The following is a 20,894-nucleotide window of genomic DNA, read 5'->3' on the forward strand; positions in this document are numbered from 1 at the left end:
ATTTCCAGGGAGAGGAAGAGGAGGGAGCAGGAGAGAAAGTTGGGTCAGATCCGGGCCAACCCTGTCATGCCCGTCCAGCCTCACAACGGAGGAGCCATGCCTCCTCCTCACCACCAGCCCCCTGTGGCCTCCATGGCTCCACCCCAGCCTTACCACCCCCCACAGCCTCAGCCTCCTCCACCCAGACCAGAGAAGCTGGCCAGTCTGCCGCGGTCTGCTGTACCTCCTCCTGCTAGTGCCTCCAACCCTGCTGGTAACAAGACATTTATTAGTTACTTCTTGTTTAAACAAATAATCCAGTCTTGTCTCTGTAATAACTAGTATTCAACATACCTGCAGGCATGGACACAGTGATCAGGGAGCTGCTTCCACAGCAGCAGCCGCGAACCATCGAGAGGCGAGACCTGCAGTACATCACCATCAGCAAGGAGGAGCTGACGTCCAGCGACAGTCTGTCTCCAGATCCTTGGAAGAGAGATGCCCGAGAGAAAGCCGAGAAACAGCAGCAGCTTCACATCGTGGATCTGCTGGACAAGGAAATCCAGGAGCTGCAGGTACTTTTGTTCACAACAGTGGGAGGAGCGATTTGAAATCAGAGATCATGTTTTAGAAGGAAGCAGAATTAATGTGATCGACTTGACATTAAAAGGATATTGTGGAAGAGTATGACCAAAACTGCTGTTATTTTATCTTAAGATCAGTCAAAAGAAAGTAATTAGGTCAGATATTGTTGGAAATGGTTTACCAGATATCGATATCAGGTGGTAGGTGCAGGGTGTAAATGTTGTATCGCACAAAAGTGTAAAACATATGATTATTAGAGAGGTAATATATCTCACACTCTTTCCACTCCTGCATGGATGCGTGGATAGAGCAGGGTTTAACCAAATCCATAAAGCTGGATTTCTGTAAAAGCTACTGGGCCCGTTCTGATTGTGCATCTGAAATCTTTGTGATGCCCATCCTACAGTATACTGTAACGCCTTTCAGATTGGCGAATGCTCCAAAGACTGATGAATACTGTACTGTTAGATATCACAAACTGCGAGGTATATTTAGATGACCTTGTGGCTTATTCCGAGACGACTTTGGTTTCTAAACATCATTTTGTTTTGCAGGCAAAGCCGGAGCGAACAGCGGAAGAAAACGACCGCCTCAGGAAGTTGATGCTGGAGTGGCAGTTCCAGAAACGACTGCAGGAGTCCAAGCAGAGCGACGACGAGGAGGACGAGGAGGATGATGAAGATGTGGACACCGTGATGATCATGCAGAGGCTGGAGGCCGAGAAAAGAGCCAGGGTAAGAAATGGAAGGAAATGACTGAGGAGGAAAAATGAGTTTTTCATTTGAAGGAAGTAGGGAAGGAGTTTTTTTTTTTTTTCTTAACAAAAAGAAAAGGAGGGAGTTGAATTCGTATCATGTGCAAAGGCTGCTTTGGCAGAAATCAAACTTTCTGACTTCTGTTTTTCGAGCGTTACTACCCATCAGCTCAGAGTTCAGGGCGAGCCGCAGGAAATCGGGCTGATGGGGGGAAAACAGAACCGCCTTTCAAATGCTAGAAGGGGAAATGGCTCCCACTATGAATGTCCTGCAATGTGCATCTGCAACATGCTTCTGTCATCGCTTTGCCATGCTGAGCTGCTTAAATCTGATTGGCTGGAGGGGTGGATTGGAGGGCAGGGGGCAGCAGCGTCGTTAAAGCTGCTTTCACATCTCGTGGATGTGACTTTTATTTGGACAAACGCTGCACATGTGCAGTTTTCTCCAGGTTTCTATTGATCATTATTTTCCTACACGTGTGACATTGACGTGTTGACCACAAACAATTTGTCCCTTTTAAATTTTTTTAATAAAATAACGTTCATTCTGTCTCTCATTGATTAAGATGCATAGTTAGAAGCTGGGTCAAAATAATTGCTGTATATTTGTATAATAATTGCAGCGTTTTGGTTATTTAAGCACAGGTCTTGCACTACAATGGATATCAAATATCCAGTATATTTAAGGTGAAGATGATGCTGGGTGTTTGAATTCACCGAGTCATCCAGCACAAGCCTGAGTGTGTGTTGAAACCTCAGGAGGAAAGTGCTTTTCTAGGTTTCCTTTCAGACACATCAGTTGTGCATTCATCCGGGTCGTGTGTAGATCTGTTATGTGTTCCTCCCAGTAGCTCTGTAGTGAAGGTAACTGTTTTGTAGCTGACTTTTGCCAGACTTTGACTGGATATTTCAGGATGCGGAACGTGGGTGTCTTTAGTAGCTGTGGATGAATCTGAGAGTTTGGTTGACTGTGCGAATTATTTTATTCTTTTATGAGTTAATGTTTGTGGTTTGCTGTTTTCTTTTTCTTTGTTGAACTACTTTATTCATCTTGAAGACTGGTTTACACTTGGTTTTAAAATCGGGGACATGTGGCTGCTTAGGAAGGGAATTTAGGCTCATACACACCAGAAAAATATTTCAGACTCTAATAGAAATGTGCAGGATTTTCCAGCTGTTGACAGTGGTTGGTCAAAGTAATTTATAATGGGGGCACAGATAAAGTCCATCTTTTTACTGTGCATGAGTACTGTTCCCAAGGGCCGATACTGAATTGGATAAAGTACGCAAAAGGTCACACGTTGGATAACGTGGTTAGAGGTTATTGTGACAGTATTACTAACATAAAATAATCCATTTAAATGCCGTTCAGTCATCTAATATGCATCACTGCAGCAGCAGTAAGGAGTTATTACTGATTCTTTTAGGATAATTGTGCCTCTTTGTGGTTGTTTTGAGTGAAGTTTGTTTGACTTTTTTCCCCACGTGTGCATTAGTATGTACACTACCACAGGTATGTTCTGAAATGGGTCCCAGACCACCAGTAAGGTTTGATAGTGCTCCTCAGTGGTCATTTACACCTGTGTTAGATTGTTCATAATGTATTTTTAAGCTAAGTGTAAACAGGGTCTAGTTTATTTAGGTCTTCATGACTAAAAGTGGACATGTAGTCAGCTTACAGTAAATGGATAATACCACAAAATTACACTTTCTCTAAGAAGTAAAAACTTCTTGGACTATTTTACTTTACCAAAGCTTCATTGATAAAGTTGAAGAGAAAAATATGGGACGATGAGCTCAACGTTAAAGATGTAGCTCTGTAGTTTTTAGATGTAAAAGCCTCTCATCAATAGTATGAAGACCAAACAATGTTTTCACTTTATTCTATGTCCTCCCCTGCTTTTCTCTTATCTCTGTTTTACTCTTTAGTTCCTCCCTCGATTTTCTAATCTAGTCTTAACTCCTCCACACCTTCCTTTTCAGTATTTGGGTATTTCCTCCTCCAACTATCTCCCCTCCCTCTCTCACTCTCTATTCTCTTCTTCTTCCTCCTCTTCAGCAGCAGACTGCTGTCCCAGCTATCTCTGTTCTAGACTTGGTATGTTCATCCTGTTAATGACGAGTATCTTCTCCCTGCCCTTACATCACTTCCTGTTTCCTGTCTGGGCTTCCCACCTGCCCGTGTCTCTCCCTACCCATCTGGGCTTGCTGTTGTCGTTTCATTGGGGGTCGTGGTGGTAGACGGGACTGGGCCATGATTAGCTAAAGAGCAGTTGGTCCTGGGATGCTTGATGTTGTTTGGCTGGGGAAGCTGTCCATCTCTTTGTCAACTCAAAACACCTGCTGGGGGACAGCGAACGAAGCTGCTGCTTAAATATTGGTGTTTGATAACTGCAAACCAAACCTGTCCATGCTTTCAGATTAGCAGAGCTGCGATTGGTGTGATTCTTTTCAGCAGTGATGTTTTGAGTACATATTGAGGTGGCGCCTGCATGGCTGAATGCATCATGGGGGGCATCCGGGTCGAGACCAATGCATGACAGTCCTGCGAGCCCCCTGCGCTGCCTGCGAAGGGCCACATCATGTTGTCGTGGTGGTCATGAATCCATCCGTCTGTCTACTCATCCATCCATTTGTGTGTGACCTGCTGAGCCTCTTTGTCTTCTCTGTATTGGGTCTGTTCAACCAGGTTATTAGATTAGCTAATTCTTGCATTACTTGATCAAATGTACATAAGAGATGGACTTGGCCACCCAGAGACTCAGATCCATTAGTTTGTGAAGTACAATTTTAAAGCCTTTAGGAGTGTCGAACTCCAGGCCTTGAGGGCCTCTGGAGAACTTCAAGACATGTTGAGGAGGTAATTTAGCCATTTAAATCAAGGACACATCTAAAACCTGCAGGACACCAGCCCTTAAGCCTGGAGTTTGACACCTGTGCTTTAGATCATCAGTTTTGCTTAAAAACACTCCATGTCCAACTCATATTTGGACATGGAGTTAGAACTAATAAGCTAACAATAAGAGTTTTTACTCTAAAACTAGATCCTAGTTTACAAAATAAACACATTTTGTACTGATCAAACGTTGACTAATGATTGAGACCATAAACTCATCAGGAAAGTGTTTAATTGGGTCAAATATTGAAACAAAAGTAGGGTCAATTTCTCGTAGACTTCTATTCAATTGTAGTTGTTTTTGCAGGAAAAGCCTTGCCCCCTACTGGCAATTGTCAATATTGCAGGTTCCAGACATTTTTAGACACTACAGCTTCAGAACATCACTTTGTGGTTAAATGATTGATAGACAGGTTTAGTTTTATTTAACCAGGGTCATAGCATTCATGAATGAGAATGATGTAGTTACCATATTTACCCTAATGCAATAGTGGCAAATATTAACAAATAACAAAAATAAAGAAGGAAGACCTCATTACAACTTTTACAGTGTAAATACTTTTTTTTCATACTTTTTTTTTTTCTTTGTCAAATGATTCTTTTTTTATGTAAATATATGGAAATATAAAGACAAAGAAAAGTGTAGCCAAAATAGTAATTGTAAGAAATTAAAAATATATAAAATTCACTCAAACAAATTGAAATGACTCAAGCAAAACAATATATCCTGCATAAGAATTAGAAAAGGAGAAAACGGGGAGCCTTATAGGAGCTTCTTTGTGTACAGATACCACCGTGAGGTTGGGAACGTTTGGTTGAACTGACCCTTTAACCACCATCCAGCCCTAGAATGGGTTTGTTTGTTTCGTTTGTCGCCATTCTGCACTTGGTTTATGTCGGGATGGTTTTCAGAATATTTCTGCTGCAGCCCATTAAGCTTGCAGTTACTTCAGGTACGCTTGATTTATTATTCCTCTCCTGCTCAGTGGGACATTTAATGATCTGTAAACGAAATCAAGTACACCTTAAGTAGCCAAAGGAGGGGCTGTCTTTGCTTTTCGCTCTGCCCTTTTCCGGTTGTTGTTGTTGCTGCTGCTGCTGTTGTCGTTGTCGCTGCATGTCGGTGTGTGCATGTTTAGCAGTGTGTGTGTGCGTGCGTGCGTGTGTCTGTTTCTTTCTGCCTGTGCTGTGTGTTTGCAGTGCACACAGCTCCTCCCCCCAGGAGCAGTCCTGTGAGACAAATACAGTCCTACCTCACATTTGTACACAAACATATTAGTGCAGTTGAACAAAGCCAAAAGAAAATGTGCTCAGATTATGTGTCTGTGAATGACACACATACTAATTTCTTTCCTCGTTTGCATGCGTGCCTTGCGGCATGTTTCCCTGCGGGGGTGTGTGACCAGTTGCAGGACGAGGAGCGGCGGCGTAAGCAGCAGCTGGAGGAGATTCGTAAGCGGGAGGCAGAGGAGCGGGCGAAGCAGGAGGAGGAGAGGAGGTGGAGGGAGGAGGAGAGAGCCAAGCGAGAGGCCGAGGAGAAGGTCGGTGTGTCTGTCCTTGAAACCGCTGGAGTTCTGACCTGATTAAAATTAATGCTTTGTGCCTTTATTAAAGTATTACTGAGTCAGAGCTTCAGGTGTAGCACAGAATAGGTTTACACACACACACACGCGCGCGCGCACACACACACACACACACACACACACACACACACACACACACAGAGGGGTTGGACCGATATTTGAACAGTAATTAAATTCTATCCAAATCTACAAAATTATGCAGCTTTCTCTTGTCTTAATTTTTTTTCCTCCGTTAGGATGCAACAGCCAGCTGCTATTACACAATAAAACCAATGTACGTGATGCTAACAAGGAGCTATTAGCATGATAGGAGAGAGAAGGTCCTTAAAATCCTCACTAAACATAAAAAATTCCTGTTAAGAACCAAAATATTGGCATTTGATAAGATTTAATGTAATTTTAATTCAGACTGTTGGTTTATACTTAAAGGTGCTAAAGTTTTAGACATACTGGCAAACTGTTTCCCCTGTTACCAGATAACAGTGTTTACAACATAGATGATGCAAAGGACAACATTTTTAGTCCTACTGAAAAAGGCTTTTAATTTGAAAGTGTTGCATGTTGTTTTCCTCTAGGTTGTCGATGTAAGCTAAAATGTGGCCACTGTGTTTACAATTCAGTTTGTTTGCATATTTAGCCTGCACTTTGGTAAAAATAAACTGTTTTATATTCTTTGTACATTCACACCTTGATTTCAGAGAAATTTTAAACTATACCAGCCCATCATATCGGTCTAACCCCTGAATGTGAAGCTGCTTTGGAAGAATTCAGACCCTTTTATCTGGTGCACACTTAACTGTCTAATAAATGCAATTAAACTTGCAGATAATAGGATTTTATCAGTCCTGCTATAAAGTTACACTATAGTTATTTATATATTAACCCTTTGTATCTCGCCTCAGTTTGGTGGGCCTCTAGCAAACCGTTTCCCTCTGTAAGAGAGAGATTTTCAGTTACTTGAGCTGTTGTGGGAAATGGAGAGCAGAGCGAGAAATGCAGCTGTCATTTTGCAACCCTCACCTGCCGCCACGAGCTCCGGGTAGTGATTGAAAGAATGAGACCGTGGATTCAAGCGGCGGACAAGATCTTCCTCACAATGGTGGTCAGGGTTAGCGAGAGTGTGAGGTGAGCTCAGAGTTCCTGTACTACGTGAACATGCTAGGGGGGAAAAAAAGCAATGAATGAATGAATGGATGACAAGATGGGACACTTAATGTGGGATTAATTGCCAAAAAAGCACCTTTGCTCCTTTTTAAATTAAATCTTCCCTGTAACAGTAAAATGTGCAGCAGATGAATGAGTCAGAAAACTTTCCAAAGCTTTTATTTTCATGCCTTTGTTGGCTTAGCCTTCAAGGTCACTTAGTGAACAGTTTCCAGGTTAATATGAGAGATTAAATGTAATACATGTGCTATAAAGTGTTAGAATTGACTGTATTTTTAAATGACCAGTGGTTTGGTGCAGCATTCACCCACCCACATGTGTCATGCGTGTTAAATCAAACATGTTCAGTGTTTTTTATCTTTGTGTCGTGCCCGCTGATTTCACTGTGATACCGTTAGCGTGCTCCATTTGTCCTGTGAGCTGCAAACCACCCATAAGACCACTGGTTGTTTAAAAATATCACGCATATTTATTCAGATTTTTACCTTTCAATTTCAACTTTAAGCATCTCAGAAATCTTAGGGATTTGTTTACATGTTAATTAGGAGAATATTTAGGTGTTTCTAAGATAAACTGTTTTCAGGCTGTTATGATTGTTCTGATGTTTATTATGAAGTTGTCCAGTTGCATGTCCTCATCCTGTGCACCCCCACCCACCCACCCTATGTGATGTGTTGCTGTGTCATGTTATGTGCCTCCACCCACCTGAAGCATGGGACTCCCATCATGTTGTTGTTGTCGTCAGTGTGCGTCAGGAAGTTTCAGTTATTTTGGGGAAGCAGTTTTGATTTATTTATTTTTTGTGAGGTTTTTAATTTTATTTTTTGTTGTCATTTCATCCAGCATTGCTTTGGAAACTATGTTTAGGGGAATGCCACCCTCCTCCAACTTTCCCAAAAACCACATGCTTTATACCCACATCATGCACACACACACACACACACACGCGCACCGCAGAGGTCTGTCGGCCCACCTGCCTCATACCCGCCCTCAGCCATCCATACTGTACATATTCAGAAACCCAGCCACTCACTCATTCAAACCCCACACATCCACTAATCCCTCCCAGTTTCTTCAGATTCCCACTGGGCTGGCTGAACCCGGCCATAGCGGCTCGGATACACCCACAGCAGCGCATGGTCTGTTTGAAGACATGCACAATCACAACTACACTCAGCCCTCCCCTCCGCCTCCTCCCGGCAGGCCTTCAACACATGAAACGGACCAAAAAATGTGAAGATAATCTGATACAAGAAGCATCGAGATTGAGTGACCCCGGAGTGGCTGGTCGCGCGCCAAACCTCGAAATCTAAACACATTCACCAGTGAAGCTTCATCACAGGCCTCCCACCCCCTAGTGTAGATATTGGAGCTCAGCCACTGGAGACAGGGTGGGCTGGAAACTTAAAAACCTACCCACAAACCATAAAATACAAACCCGGGCCACACAGAAAACCGAGCACACATACACAAACAGAGTGATGAGGGAAGAGGAGATGGCTGGATTCTTTTAGCGTTGTGTCAACTTAGCGGATTTCATAGGCCAGTCGGAGGAGATTTCCCAGGTTTGGTTGATGGACAGCATTTTAAAAAAACACAATATTAGATTTTCGCAGTGATGTGAAGCAACATGCGGATCAGGCGTGACGTTCAGGACCGCCAAGCTGTATCAGTGTACGTTCACAGACACAGGAAACCAGCAGAATTGAGACCAGCTCAGGGGCATCAGTCTTGAAGTTGGTCCCTGATTTTTTTTTTTTTTTTTTTTTTTTGTTTAAACTTATTTATCTTTCTGAAACCTAATAAGATGATTTTTTTTTTTTTTTTTTTTTTTTTTAAAGAAAAGCTGGCTTTGTGAAATAGCTGTAGGAAGAGAAAGCAGATGTGGTTATGTTCCTAAAACTGAGAGCACATTAATCATAACATTTTAAAGATGAAGTTAATCGTTCCCTTTTGGATGGACTGTTGACATCAGTACTGAAAAAGTAGCTTATTAGTTAATTAATGCTTTTTTAAAAAAAATTTTGAGTTACCCAGCTTCACAAATGTGTAGGTTTGCAATTTTTTCAGAAAAAGCAGGAATTTAAAATATTCCACTTTTGCCTCTGAGGAAACGCTCTCCTCACATTTGAATAACTGAAATTATGTATCATTTCATAAACTGAGTTATTTCAATCAAGTTAAATAGATTTTAAATGAATAATAAACACATGAATCATTCATGAAAGCAGTAATCAGATGCTTCTTTCCAGAGCGGCCGCGTCTGGACTGTTTTCACAGCTTGCAAGCAATTTTTTTTTTTAAATTTTTTTTTTTTTTTACATACCTCACATTATCCTGTTTATGCTTGAAGGGAAATCGTACTTGATTATTAATTACAGCTTCCATTTGCAGCCTAAAAAGTTCACATGTAAATAACTTGGAGAGCTGCTTACTCTGATTTATAAATTATATAAAACAAATGGAGGAAAAAAAAAAAAACTTTTTCCATTTGAAACTTGTATTAGTGTAAATCTTCAAACGGTCTCAGCTGGTCAGGTTTTTTGCTGGTCAGATTTTGTCTGCTTTGTACGACAAAGCAGGTTTGTATGACTTTAAATTTAAGGTAGTTTTTTGTATATTTGTTTTAATAAGAAACACGGGAGAAAATAAATGTTATAGTTGTTTATTAATAAAACTTCTTAAATCCCAGAGGACGCGCTGAAGTGTGAGATAGTACCTTTATCCAACTGAGCTCTACCCCCACTTCTTATTACTGATGTTAAATCAGTTTAGCTCATACTTCCACTTTTGAGCCACATTTTTTTTTTTTCCTATAGATTTTCCAGTTCTTTCGTCCCGTGGATGATCTTAAAACACAGATGCTTAATTTTTGTTCTCGGATTCAGAATTGTTACATCTCAAACATGTTGTCAGCATTTCTAAGTCATTCGTTAAGATGCAGCTGGAGCACCTTATGAAACGATGCCCCTCACCTGGTCTGCTGGTACGGTTTAGTTTTGGCGCACTTTGCAGTTCTTACATGCGGGCGTAGTTCAGGTTCAGTTGGAGTTTGGGTGGGAGTCTCATCAGACTGGTGGAGGGCTGTTTGTGCAGAAGCAGAGTAGTGCAGCTTGAGTAGTTTCCCACGTAGCTGTTTAGTGTCAGGTGTGAGCCATTGAGAGCAGAGCTTACTAACAGGTTGTCCCTCCCCTAGAGGAGACAGGAGGAGGAGTACTACGCTCGCCTGGAGGCCGAGCGGCGCCGGCAGCACGAGGAGGCGGAGAGAAAGCTGCTGACGCCTGATGAGCCGGCCGGTCTGTATCGGCCCCCGCTTCCACGGGATTACCAACCCCCCGCCCCCCAAAACCCTACTAACAACCCCCCGCCCCCACCACAGAGAAACACCTCCTACCTCAAAACCCAGGTCACCTCCCCCGACACGCTCTACACCGCCAAGTTTGTCACCTACACGGGCGATGACGAAGACGAGGAGGAAGCCACCAAAGCAGGGAGTGGCGGCGGCCAATCAGGTCAGGTGAAGCTGTCGGCGACCCGGAAGTCGTACGGCGACCTCCCGGCCACCGCCTCGCCTAATCACAGCAGGCCTCAGCCGCCGCCCACTGCGCGCAAGCCCCGCCCTCTTTCTGACGGCATCTTCCTGTCTGGCTCGTTCCAGCCGCCAGTCAACAACTCCAACAGTACAGCCCCCCCCCTTCCTGCCAAACCGAGCTCCATGCCCCCAGGAGGCTATAAAGGTAGAACCAGAGAGAGGAGAGAGGAGTCAGGCTCGCCACAGCGCCCTCTAAAGCGCCCGTCCCTCCCTCTCACTCACTCATCTTCATTTTCTACCCACTCCTTTATGGTTTAGTGCTACTTTCTTCTTGGTTTTTCAGTAGAGAGGTGTCGTGCCCTTTCACTTCCACCGTCTACTTTTTTTCCTCTTTTACATGTTTGTCCAAATTTATTTGTTTTTTCCTTTTTTTTGTCGTCGATTCATCACTGTGTTAGTTTTTATATGTGGAAATTTGCCCCCCTCTCTCTCTCTTCCTCCTCAAGCAAATCAGGCTCTGTTTGTTTCGTATTTTTCATTGTAGGTTTATTTGAACACCTCTTGTCCCCCAGTAATTTTTTTCCCCCTGCCCTCCGTCCTCATCTTCCTCCAATCACCCTCCCCTCCCCCTTCGATCAGCACTAGCGAACAGAAAAAAGCAATCGATAATCACGCCACCACTTTTTGCTGCAGATTGAGACCCATCAGAGCCAATCATAGTACTGTTGGTGTTGTCGCTCGCCGCCTCCTTTGTGTCTGGTTGGTTGCTGCTTGGGAATTTGGGTTGGGGGGGCGGGGGTAAAGGCCAGCCGTCAGTCTGCCTGCCTGCCTGCCCGTCCTCCCCACCCCCCGCCCCCCCCTGTCCTGCCCCGTGGCTCTGCTTAGCGGTGTTGGCTTTAAAGGGAAGGAGACACACCATTGGCTTCTCACACCCATCAATCACTCGACTGAGCAGAATCATTTCATAAACATGCAAGAACTGCACACAGCAGCAGTGTGTTGAGTGAAGGAGCTCCTCTTTGTCTGTGTCTGTTTAAACGGCTCGTTTTCCTTCTCTATAGCTCAGTCTACTCAGACCACACTGACATCTCCTGGCAGTTATTCCACGGAGCATCATAAATTCTAGAGGTCGTGATCAGGCCGCCGCTTTTTTATCGAGAGGTTAAAATAGTCTTTAACACAGTCCAAATGTGGGCTTATCCATGTCAAATATTATTTCAAGATAGGCATCTCTTCTTCATTGTTTGAAAGAGATCGAGCTGCAGCCAGCTGGCTGCTGTTTGGAAGTTTTGTGTTCCCACAAAAATTTCACCGAGAATTTTATTTATTCCGTATCCCTTTGATAGAGCTCATATAAAAGATAAACGCAGGGCTCCGGGATGGAAATGTGAAACCTGCTGAGCCTTAAACACGCATTCTTTCTAATGACCAGCAGGCGGCGAGTAAGCAAGCCTGAGAAGATGACCTCGCTAAGCAATTCCCTAATGACTTTATGGTCAGTTATTAGATTAACTTAATATAAGATGATTGTTTTGTAAATGATGATCCAGTTTAGAGTAGTGGAGAAAAAAACAGAGCAAGGTAAGATTTAGGGAGAGCTTCTCTGCTCCTGATGGAACAGGAACTCATGAGGTTTTTGATCCTCTTTTAGTTTAAAAGAAGAAAAAAGACCCCAAATTAAAAAAACAAAAAAAAACAAATTGGGGACTAAAGTGGATTTTTTTTTTTTCTTGTCACTTGTAAAAAGCAGCTCAGTCAAAATAACCTACAACTGATAAATTGAGGTTTTGACTCCAGTACATATGTGGTAGTAAGTGGGTTATTTCCATAGTATTGGTATCACAGATGCATCAGTTTTTACCATCTTCTGTTAGTATTTTTCCTTTTTCATAAAGTAAGGTACCCAAAAATCTAGTAAGTACTGAAACTAGGCATTGTGTTGTGTTGGCCTGAAGAAAAGTCAGATGGCTCTGTGATGAGTAGACATAACGATCCCCCATCAGGACTTTGTGATGCTGTAAATTTGAGCAGTTTGAACATCCATAGACAAACAGAGCTTTGACTGCAGCACAGTCTGAGTTTCAGCAGCACCTGAGGTCCAGGAGAAGGCCGCCTGCACCTTTAACACGAAACCACCTCCATCGCCGCTGCTGCTGCTTATTAAAGATCAAAACACATCCAGGACCTCATGGGAATTCTGTGCTGCAATCTCACTTAAATTAAACAAAATCATCCCACTAACACCCCTCACCCCCACCAACCTACCTCACCCAAACACCCCCTCCCCCCTCCCTCGGGAGTAAAATCTGCACGTTTCACCTCACAGTCAAATACATTGTGCATAAACACACAGCAAACAGTGCACTTTGGCTGCCAGCAGCTCACCCCAGTAACCGGCTTGATTTCTATTGCTTTTTACTGCCTGTGCATAGCTTCCACCAGGCTGCAGTCTGTATTTATTTCCTTATTTATTCTTTGCTGCTCTTCCCCACTTTGCGTGTCTCTGTTTTGGACTCTCTCTTAATTTGCTGTCCCAGAAGTGTCTAATTTTCCTTCCTTGTATCAGCTTGTGTTTAATTTCTGTCATCTCGCCTGTCAGTCTGTGTCTCTGCTGTAGCTTCAGTGCTGTCTAACGCTGCGGCTTTATTTACTAAAACCTTATTACAACTCCCACAGGGCTTTGCGGCAGGTTCAGGTGACCGAACAGCACCTGAGTCTCCAGCTTCCCTGCCAATATGAAATTGTATTTGATGTGTGTTATTTGATCAGCTGGCAGCTCCCAGAGGTTTGAGTCTGACTTTAATAAAGTGTGGCCTCTTCTTGGGTTAGAGGTATTTTTGTGTAATCAAGATTGAAACCACAGGAAAAACAATACAGATGCCGGTTTGCCTCAAAGGTGCACGAACTGGAGAAAGCTGCAGAGGAAGGACGAGTTCAGTTATCCGCAGAGAGCGATACTCAAACAGAAAGATGTGTACCAGAGCAGGGAAACAAAACGGCGATTTAAACGGGCGTCCTTTGGCCTCCAAGATAACCGAGCCAGAGTAAAAGAAAAATATTCATAACCTTTGAGAATCAATCACAGACCAGTGGATGACTTTTTTTTATGTGAATGTGAAGAATTTTCTATTGTAGTGCCAGAAGTATAATTTTCATCTCTTTTGGCTGCACAGAGGAATGTTTCTGGCCTTGAACAAGGCTTGTTTCTCTGTGGTTGCTTTGTTCTCTGCCAGTTTGTGTTTATGTGGGCTGAAGTGGGACCCGGTTTGATCCCGTCCCAGACTATACTTCAGATCCCCCACGCCCTCTTGCTTTTGGCTCCATAAAACCCAAAGTAAAAAGCCTGGGAGCTGCCAGCTGGATGAATCTATCGGGGTTCACACCCCATCACTGTGTCTGCGTCTGAACTGTACCAACCTTTGATTTGCATCCTGAAACACGAAACCTTACATCCATCTAGACTGCAGTTGTGCTCTTTGAAAAGGCAGCCAAGTAGAGTTGGGACTGGAAGTTAAATGTCTAACTCGTGGGTTTTTCCTGAGTGAGATTCAACCACTATCCTCACCAGTACACAGAACACGAGAGAAGAAATCCGCTTTACCATGTGGATCCAGTGTTTCCTCTTAGCGTGACGTGCCAAATACTGAGCCACGAAGAGAGTCTGCCAGGTTTTATCATCCCACATTTCTCCAAGTTCCTACTTGCTGGTTTTAGCAAGTGAAATGAAACATTTTATCAGCTAAAAACAGAAAAGAACAGTCTTTCTGGACATGTTTTAAATGATTCTGTATTCTTGTAAACGTCTTTAAAAAAAGAAAAGACCAAAACCATCTCGGCTATTTTGAACAGGCAATTGGTTTGAGACGATTCCTAATTTAGACTCAATTTATAAAAGGGGAAACAAAACAGCCAGGCACTGTCATATGGGATACTTTTGTAAGTATCTGGGCTCTTTAGTTATTTCAGCACATGTTACAGGAAAAGCTGTAAATGGTTCATCCGTTGGGGACTATTTTCAGCGGTGGATTAATACGTGTTTGGACCACTGGGTTCCAACCATAGAGCACTTTGCAAGTATTTCTCGAAACAGCAAATAGTTACTCGAACAAAGGTAGCTAGGGACTATTTTCAGTGGTGGATGTATCTCTTTTGGTCAATTATGGTTTGGTTAATTATGATTTGGTAAAATTAATAGATAAATGGTTAAAAATTCCATCTTTTGCCCTCTATGTGGTAACAAACTTGACTAAATCTATAAAAAGAAACAAACCAAACCCCAGGTTGGTCACCAGTTGTAGGCAGTAGATCTGCAAACCGCTTCAGGAAGGAAGCAGGAATCTGCACCAGCATCCAGTCTGAAAGTGGCCAGCAAGCTCCAACACATCTGGGCCGATGTGTTTAAAAAAAGAACCTTAGTCAGAATTAGAAGTCTGTTTTTCTTCCTGCCCGGCTCCAATGCAGTCGTGTTGGCCAGAGAAGACGTAATTGGGTGTCAGTGATCAAACTGTGCCCGGAGTCTTTGTGTTTTGAGCTGAAGTGAGCAATGGTCATTTTTAACAACCAAAGGGAAGTAAACAAGCAAATAAAAGAGAAATTTCAAATACTTCTGAAGCTTCAATATCAGCACTGTCGGTTTTGGTCTTTATTGAAAGTAACACTTCTTTAGCCAGCAGGAAGGAACTTGTATTTTTTGTGTGCTGGAAACAAGTCTGCAGACTCCTGGCTCATAGGATCCTCTGATGGTTTTACGAAGCTTTCACCTTCGTTAAGCTGTGGATGTTGCTACAGTTTGGAAAGACACAGGAATGCGTAAAACAACTGACTAACGTCTCACTTGGGGTTAAAGGTCGCGGTCACCCTCTTCATGTTTGTTCACCTGGCTTCTTTGGGAGCCCTTCTTCATTTTTCTGAAGATACACCGAGTTTAAGCACTGCTGGATTTATATAAACAGAATTGGTTCGGACATGTTTAGCGGTGACCTCAACCTCAGAGCCCACCTGACACTTCCACAGACCATTGTTGCTGCTTGGGAATGGCCCTTTAACTGCTTTTTACTTTAGTGCCGTGTTTCTCTCTCTGCTCGCTGCTCTAGTTTAATGAGATCTGAGGTTTTTGTCTAATGCTTCTCCACAACTCGCTCTTTTCCTTCCTCCTTTCTGCTTAGGCTGGTCTGTGGGAAATGAAGTGATAATGACTGGAGAAGCTGCTGGGTAATGGTCACCGGGGTCTCCGGTCTGCTGTCGATACAGTTTGACTTGAAGCATTTCCAAGTGCAGTTACTTTGTGGAATTGTCGTCACTGATGATTGACATCAGAGATCTTCCGAGCCGTCTCCCAGCAGCTTCTGTCGCAGATGATTTTGGATTAATCACAAGCTGCACATAAGCGATGCTAACTCGTGTTTTGCTGCTCTTGTCTTTCTGCTGTGTGGCTCATGAACATCCAGCAGGATTTAACTCGTACACTGGAAACTCATCAGGAGTTGTAGGAACAGGAGAAGTCTACAAGGACCCGAGAGACAAATGGACGAGGAGGTGAGCTCTGTTTTAGTTTTTTTTTTTTTTTTTCTTTGCCACTTTTAGTCATGGGCAGTTGCCTCTGTTGTAGCAGTCTACATCCATTTTGCCTTAAACTACAAATAATTTAGGTTTAACTGCTCTAAAAATGAATTATTCCTAATAGCCAGCAGGGGGCAACTCCTCTCGCTCTAAAAAGAAAAGACGCCTACTTCTCACTTGACTTAATGTCTCAGTAGATGCTCTTCTGGTGAGTTTATGGTCTCGGTTACTATTTTTGAGTCGTTAAATAAAACAAGGTGTTTATTTTGTAAATTATCGTCATTGTTTTAGAGGCAAAATGCAAGTTGGTGCTCAACTATAATAAACCTGCATTATTTCCAGTGACCACCCCGTGGATACACCCTAAAATCAGATTGCATAGAAATCTAGAAAATAGAAAGTTTACTTTTCACCTGATGTAATCCTCCAGTAAACAGTTTACTAGTAAGTTTCTGGTTTTAATCATTAGTTAATTAGTTAGCCTTCAATTGTTTTGTTTTTTAATTAGAAAATAGACGATGTAGCAGGGTGTGCTTTGTCAAATCTACTGAAAATAACAAAAACATGTTTTATATTGATACTTATTTACCACAGAAATCTTAAGTGAAGCTCTCAGTATGTAGTCTGAACCTGTACATTAAGAAGACAGTGCAATGACATGATGCTGGTCGTGTGTGTTTAGCAGTCAAGAGCAGGAGAACTCGATCCCCAGCGATGCTCCGGAGAGTCTGACCTTCAAGGAGCGCCAGCGCCTCTTCTCTCAGGGGAAGGAGGTTTCCAACAAGGTCAAGGCTTCTCGCAAACTCATGGAGCTGGAGAACGAGCTCAACACCAAGTAGTAGACCCGAGCCTTCCACCTCCCAGCGCCACCTTAACGCCGACGCCACCGTGATAAGGTGCTCCTGGGGGACAAAAACATCGAGAGAGAGAGCCGGCGCTTGCTCCCCCTGACACTGACCGTTGCCTCCCGTTGGTTTTCCCCTCTCTCTCTTTTTGTTTTTACTTAAATCATCGAATAACTGGACCACTCTTTTTTTTTTTTTCCTTTTTTTTGACGTAGCGATATCAGCAGGAGAGATTTTTACAGTTTGAAAATCTTCTTCCCCTTTGTGTTAAAACCTGTTAAAGATATATAATGATAAAGCACTGTAAAAAAGTTTTAATTATATCTAGTGAGAGTCCGAGAATCACACGACAGAGAGGGGATATATTTTTGTTTGTAAAATTTTTTTTTTGGGGGGGGGGGGGGGTTAGAGAGAGGTTTATTCTCATTTTATTTTATTTCTTTTATAGCTAAGTGAAATTTGAACAGTTTTACAGTTTTATTTTATGCTCTATTTTCTGTATCATGTTGTTTTTCAATCTTTTAATCCCTCCTTGCCAGCAGGAACGCCCGACGTTGAGCTCCACACCTTTTTATTTTTTTATTTTGTTTTTTAATTAAATTCTCAGTGAGTGGAAACACTGTTATTTCATTCTGTAGCGAGAAAGTGTGGGACATCATCTTTTTTTTTTTTTCTTCTGTAATTTTATTTTAGATAAACTCTGAAAAGGTTCTTCAGGAAGGATCTTTCAAGTGCACAACATTACTGTAAATACTCGGGTCCACTCACTCTTTTACTACTGTAGAAATCTGCCAGGAAACTTAAAAAAATAAAAATCTGCAAAACTAATGTGATTTAACAGCCCCCCACCCCTCCTCTTCGCTGCCACCGGAGTCACATTTTTACGTGTTTCTCCCCCTCCTGACTTCTACTTTTATTTCCTTTTAACCAGAATAGTCGTGTGAGATGAATTTTTCACCCTAAATTCAAGTCAGAAAAAGGAACTTGTTTTGTTCACCCACAATGTGATTAATGTTGGTTTTCACAGTAATATTAATATTGACAATAATATAACAAAAAGGAAAAAAAAATACAGCTACTCTTTAAGTGCTTGTTTGCTTTACAGATATTTATTTCAAACCTTGTGGAAAAACTTGCACAACGACTTGTTTTTATTATTAAATATGTATCTGCAAACTGTTCTGAGATTACATTTGGGAACTCTGTGGTGATAAGAATAATAATAATATTATTAATCTGTGGGTTTTTTCTGCTTTAGAGAAAGAGAAGTGTTCTGTTTTTACACCAGCTGTAGTCGGAGGGAGCCAGGTGTTTCACAACATGACCCAACTGTACAAATATACACAATGCAACACAACACACAAGTGCAGTCTCCAAAAATCACTCACCGCCACTGCTGATGTAGAAAAGAAGCGCACTTCAAACCCCCTCCCCCAAACTTGTGATGTTTCAGATGTCTCTCTCTCTCTCTCCCTCTCCTGCAGTTTGTTTGATTGACTCCATCCTGTGTGTGGACTTATATTTTTTCTCAACAGGAGCCTCTGATAAGACATGACGAGATAAAGACGCTGTTATAATAACTGACCTGTAAAAACACTACAAGATGCCCCCCCCCCTCACACACACAAACAAACAAACACAGCAACAACACCAACTTCTCCTTTTTAGGTTTCAAAATGAACTGAATCATTTAAATGGTTTCATGTTTAGCCTTTTGTAAATCATTAATAAATACAGATTTTTCAACAGTGCAGACTGGAAGCGTGGTCTTTTGTCACTGCGTTTAAAATCAATATATGGTTAGAAACAATCTGAAACAATTCAGTTGGACTATATCTTAACTAGTTAGGGTGTTATGTAACCTTCACAGCCTATTTATATATTTTTATATGGTCACTTTATGGGTACGTCAGCACTTTGTATAAATAAAAAGGATTAAAGACAAGCTATTTATACTTGTAAAAAGCCAGTGGTGCTACATTCAAATGCAGTATGAACTGGCGGTGAAACGGTGCTGAGGCATTTCTGGTGTGTTTAATCTGGGACAAGTGCAGGATTTTCACCTGTATGCTCTGATTTCGCAAGTTTTGTTTGATAAACAATCATTATTATTATTATTATTGTTTGTTACAATTTTAAGTTTTAAGTTAACATTGATGATACAAAAGGTAACTGTATTCGTAAAATATTCCACCAGATAAAGTCGGTGCAATATACTTGATGGTTAAAAATTAAAGAGCTTCCGAACTCGCATGAAAACAATGGCGTTTTTAAGATTTCTTCAGTTATAACATAATTTGCTAATAGTTTCCAGCACATCTAACGATGTACTTTAAAGTATGATATGTCGATATTAAATTCGGCGTATTTTATTTCAAAATGTGTGAAGGTAAACAAGGTTTAAAGTTTAATATTGTGGCAGATCGTCACTCTTCGGAACTCACTGCAGAATCCTGACATTTAAAAAAAAAATAAAATAAAATAATTCGGTTTTAAACTATTTTGCTAATAATGCACGTACACCTACTGGCGCACGTTAACAAAAATGATAATATGTAAATCGGCCTGCTTATTTAATCAAATATAGCATAAAAATTGAAGTTCAACTTCGGAGATGATAGGGTAACTCTGGGATAGCTCTTCAGAACTCGCCCGGGAATCAACACGTTTTTAAAATTACTTTGCTGTTTATGCGTTTTGCTTTTGGATATCAGTGTAAGGATTGGTACACAATCTATAAAAACTCTTAGCAGCTGAATCGGCGTGCTTTATTTTCCAATACATGAACAAATATAAATCTAAACCCACCATCATTACATTCGGGAATTCTGTGGTGATAAGAATAATAATACCATCATATCACCACCAAAAGCCAAACTAATCAACGTTACACTTCCTGTTTCCTGTCATCTTTAGATGGAAACTAGCGAGCTAACTCCCTGCTGACTTCTAACTCAGTTAAATTTCAAAAATTCCGTTTAGATGGATGCCTGGATTTTAAACTTAATTTTTACACCTGGTAGAGCAGCCACACTGATCATTTTATTAAAGACGAAATAATGTAGACACTAACTCGCAGTGATGCCGCAATGATCCTGTGACTTGAACTTGATGCGGAGTTCTGAACCGGAAGCGGCTAATGACGTCAGACTTAGAGACGTATTTATCCGGTCTTTATGTACAGATTATGAGTCACAGGAATAAATGCATTTAATATAATCATCTTTAACTTTGTTGTAATATTGAAATGTATCATGAAAACATGTAACTTTTTTTTTTATTTATTTTTTTTACCGTGTTTGAAACAGAAAACAAACATGGCGACGGTTTATTTTTGTAAAGTTAACCCGCGCCAGTGTCCTCTCTCTGGAGATTTACTTAGAAATATGACACAGAAGACACAAACAGAGTATTATCAGTAAAACGATGACTGATTTTGGGATACAAAGCCTTTATGTCTAAGCCTTTTGTCTCGGAAGTGTAGATGTCAGGATGGCCGAGCGGTCTAAGGCGCTGCGTTCAGGTCGCAGTCTCCCCTGGAGGCGTGGGTTCGAATCCCACTTCTGACAGCATCTTTTCTTTTCTTTCTCCCTTCCCATCATCACCACAAACTGTTTTCATTACTGTTCTTATCATCAGTTTTCACAACGTGATCACTCCAGACTAATTACATTTATTATTGGCTGCAGTTGTGGGCTTACAAATACTCATGAAAATACTAATGGGGGTGTACTGTACTTTGTGGTATAATGCCACTATTTAAAGATAAATGTACATCTCTTTCAGCTGCATTTATTTCTTTGGCTCTTTTTGGACAGAAAAAAAAATTAGTTCCTAGCAGCACTGCCTCATCGAGGATCTTATAAATAAGAAATCTTGGCTTGACAGCACCATCAAGTGGAACATGTGTGCAGGTCATTAAAAAATAAAACTCAGTTCCTTAAACACACAAGTTACTGATTGCTGACTAAGACAACAAACAACGTGAGACTAAAAG

At 41.7% G+C, this 20,894-nt stretch overlaps 1 protein-coding gene and 1 non-coding gene across 15 annotated transcripts in view; both read left to right on the top strand.

Moving 5' to 3' along the window:
• The window catches only part of afdna (afadin, adherens junction formation factor a), a 116,780-nt gene extending 98,132 nt beyond the window's left edge, over positions 1 to 18,648 (top strand). For 6 of the 14 annotated variants that reach the window (XM_039598977.1, XM_039598983.1, XM_039598980.1 and 3 more), the window contains 7 exons: positions 9 to 253; positions 340 to 554; positions 1,119 to 1,298; positions 5,621 to 5,755; positions 10,158 to 10,473; positions 15,941 to 16,028; positions 16,735 to 18,648. In XM_039598977.1, the coding sequence (XP_039454911.1) occupies positions 9 to 253; positions 340 to 554; positions 1,119 to 1,298; positions 5,621 to 5,755; positions 10,158 to 10,473; positions 15,941 to 16,028; positions 16,735 to 16,891 (1,336 nt within the window). In that variant the 3' untranslated portion in view covers positions 16,892 to 18,648. The remainder of the gene's footprint in view (positions 1 to 8; positions 254 to 339; positions 555 to 1,118; positions 1,299 to 5,620; positions 5,756 to 10,157; positions 10,474 to 15,940; positions 16,029 to 16,734) is intronic. The other 8 variants (XM_039598988.1, XM_031756283.2, XM_039598981.1 and 5 more) reach the window with 7 other exon arrangements.
• Positions 18,649 to 20,383: 1,735 nt separating this feature from the next.
• trnal-cag lies at positions 20,384 to 20,466 on the top strand. Its single transcript has one exon. It is a non-coding gene; the product is annotated as a tRNA-Leu (tRNA).
• Positions 20,467 to 20,894: the final 428 nt, after the last annotated feature.

The sequence above is a fragment of the Oreochromis aureus genome, linkage group 15 (assembly GCF_013358895.1).
Source record: "Oreochromis aureus strain Israel breed Guangdong linkage group 15, ZZ_aureus, whole genome shotgun sequence".
NCBI classification, from domain to species: Eukaryota; Metazoa; Chordata; class Actinopteri; order Cichliformes; family Cichlidae; genus Oreochromis; species Oreochromis aureus.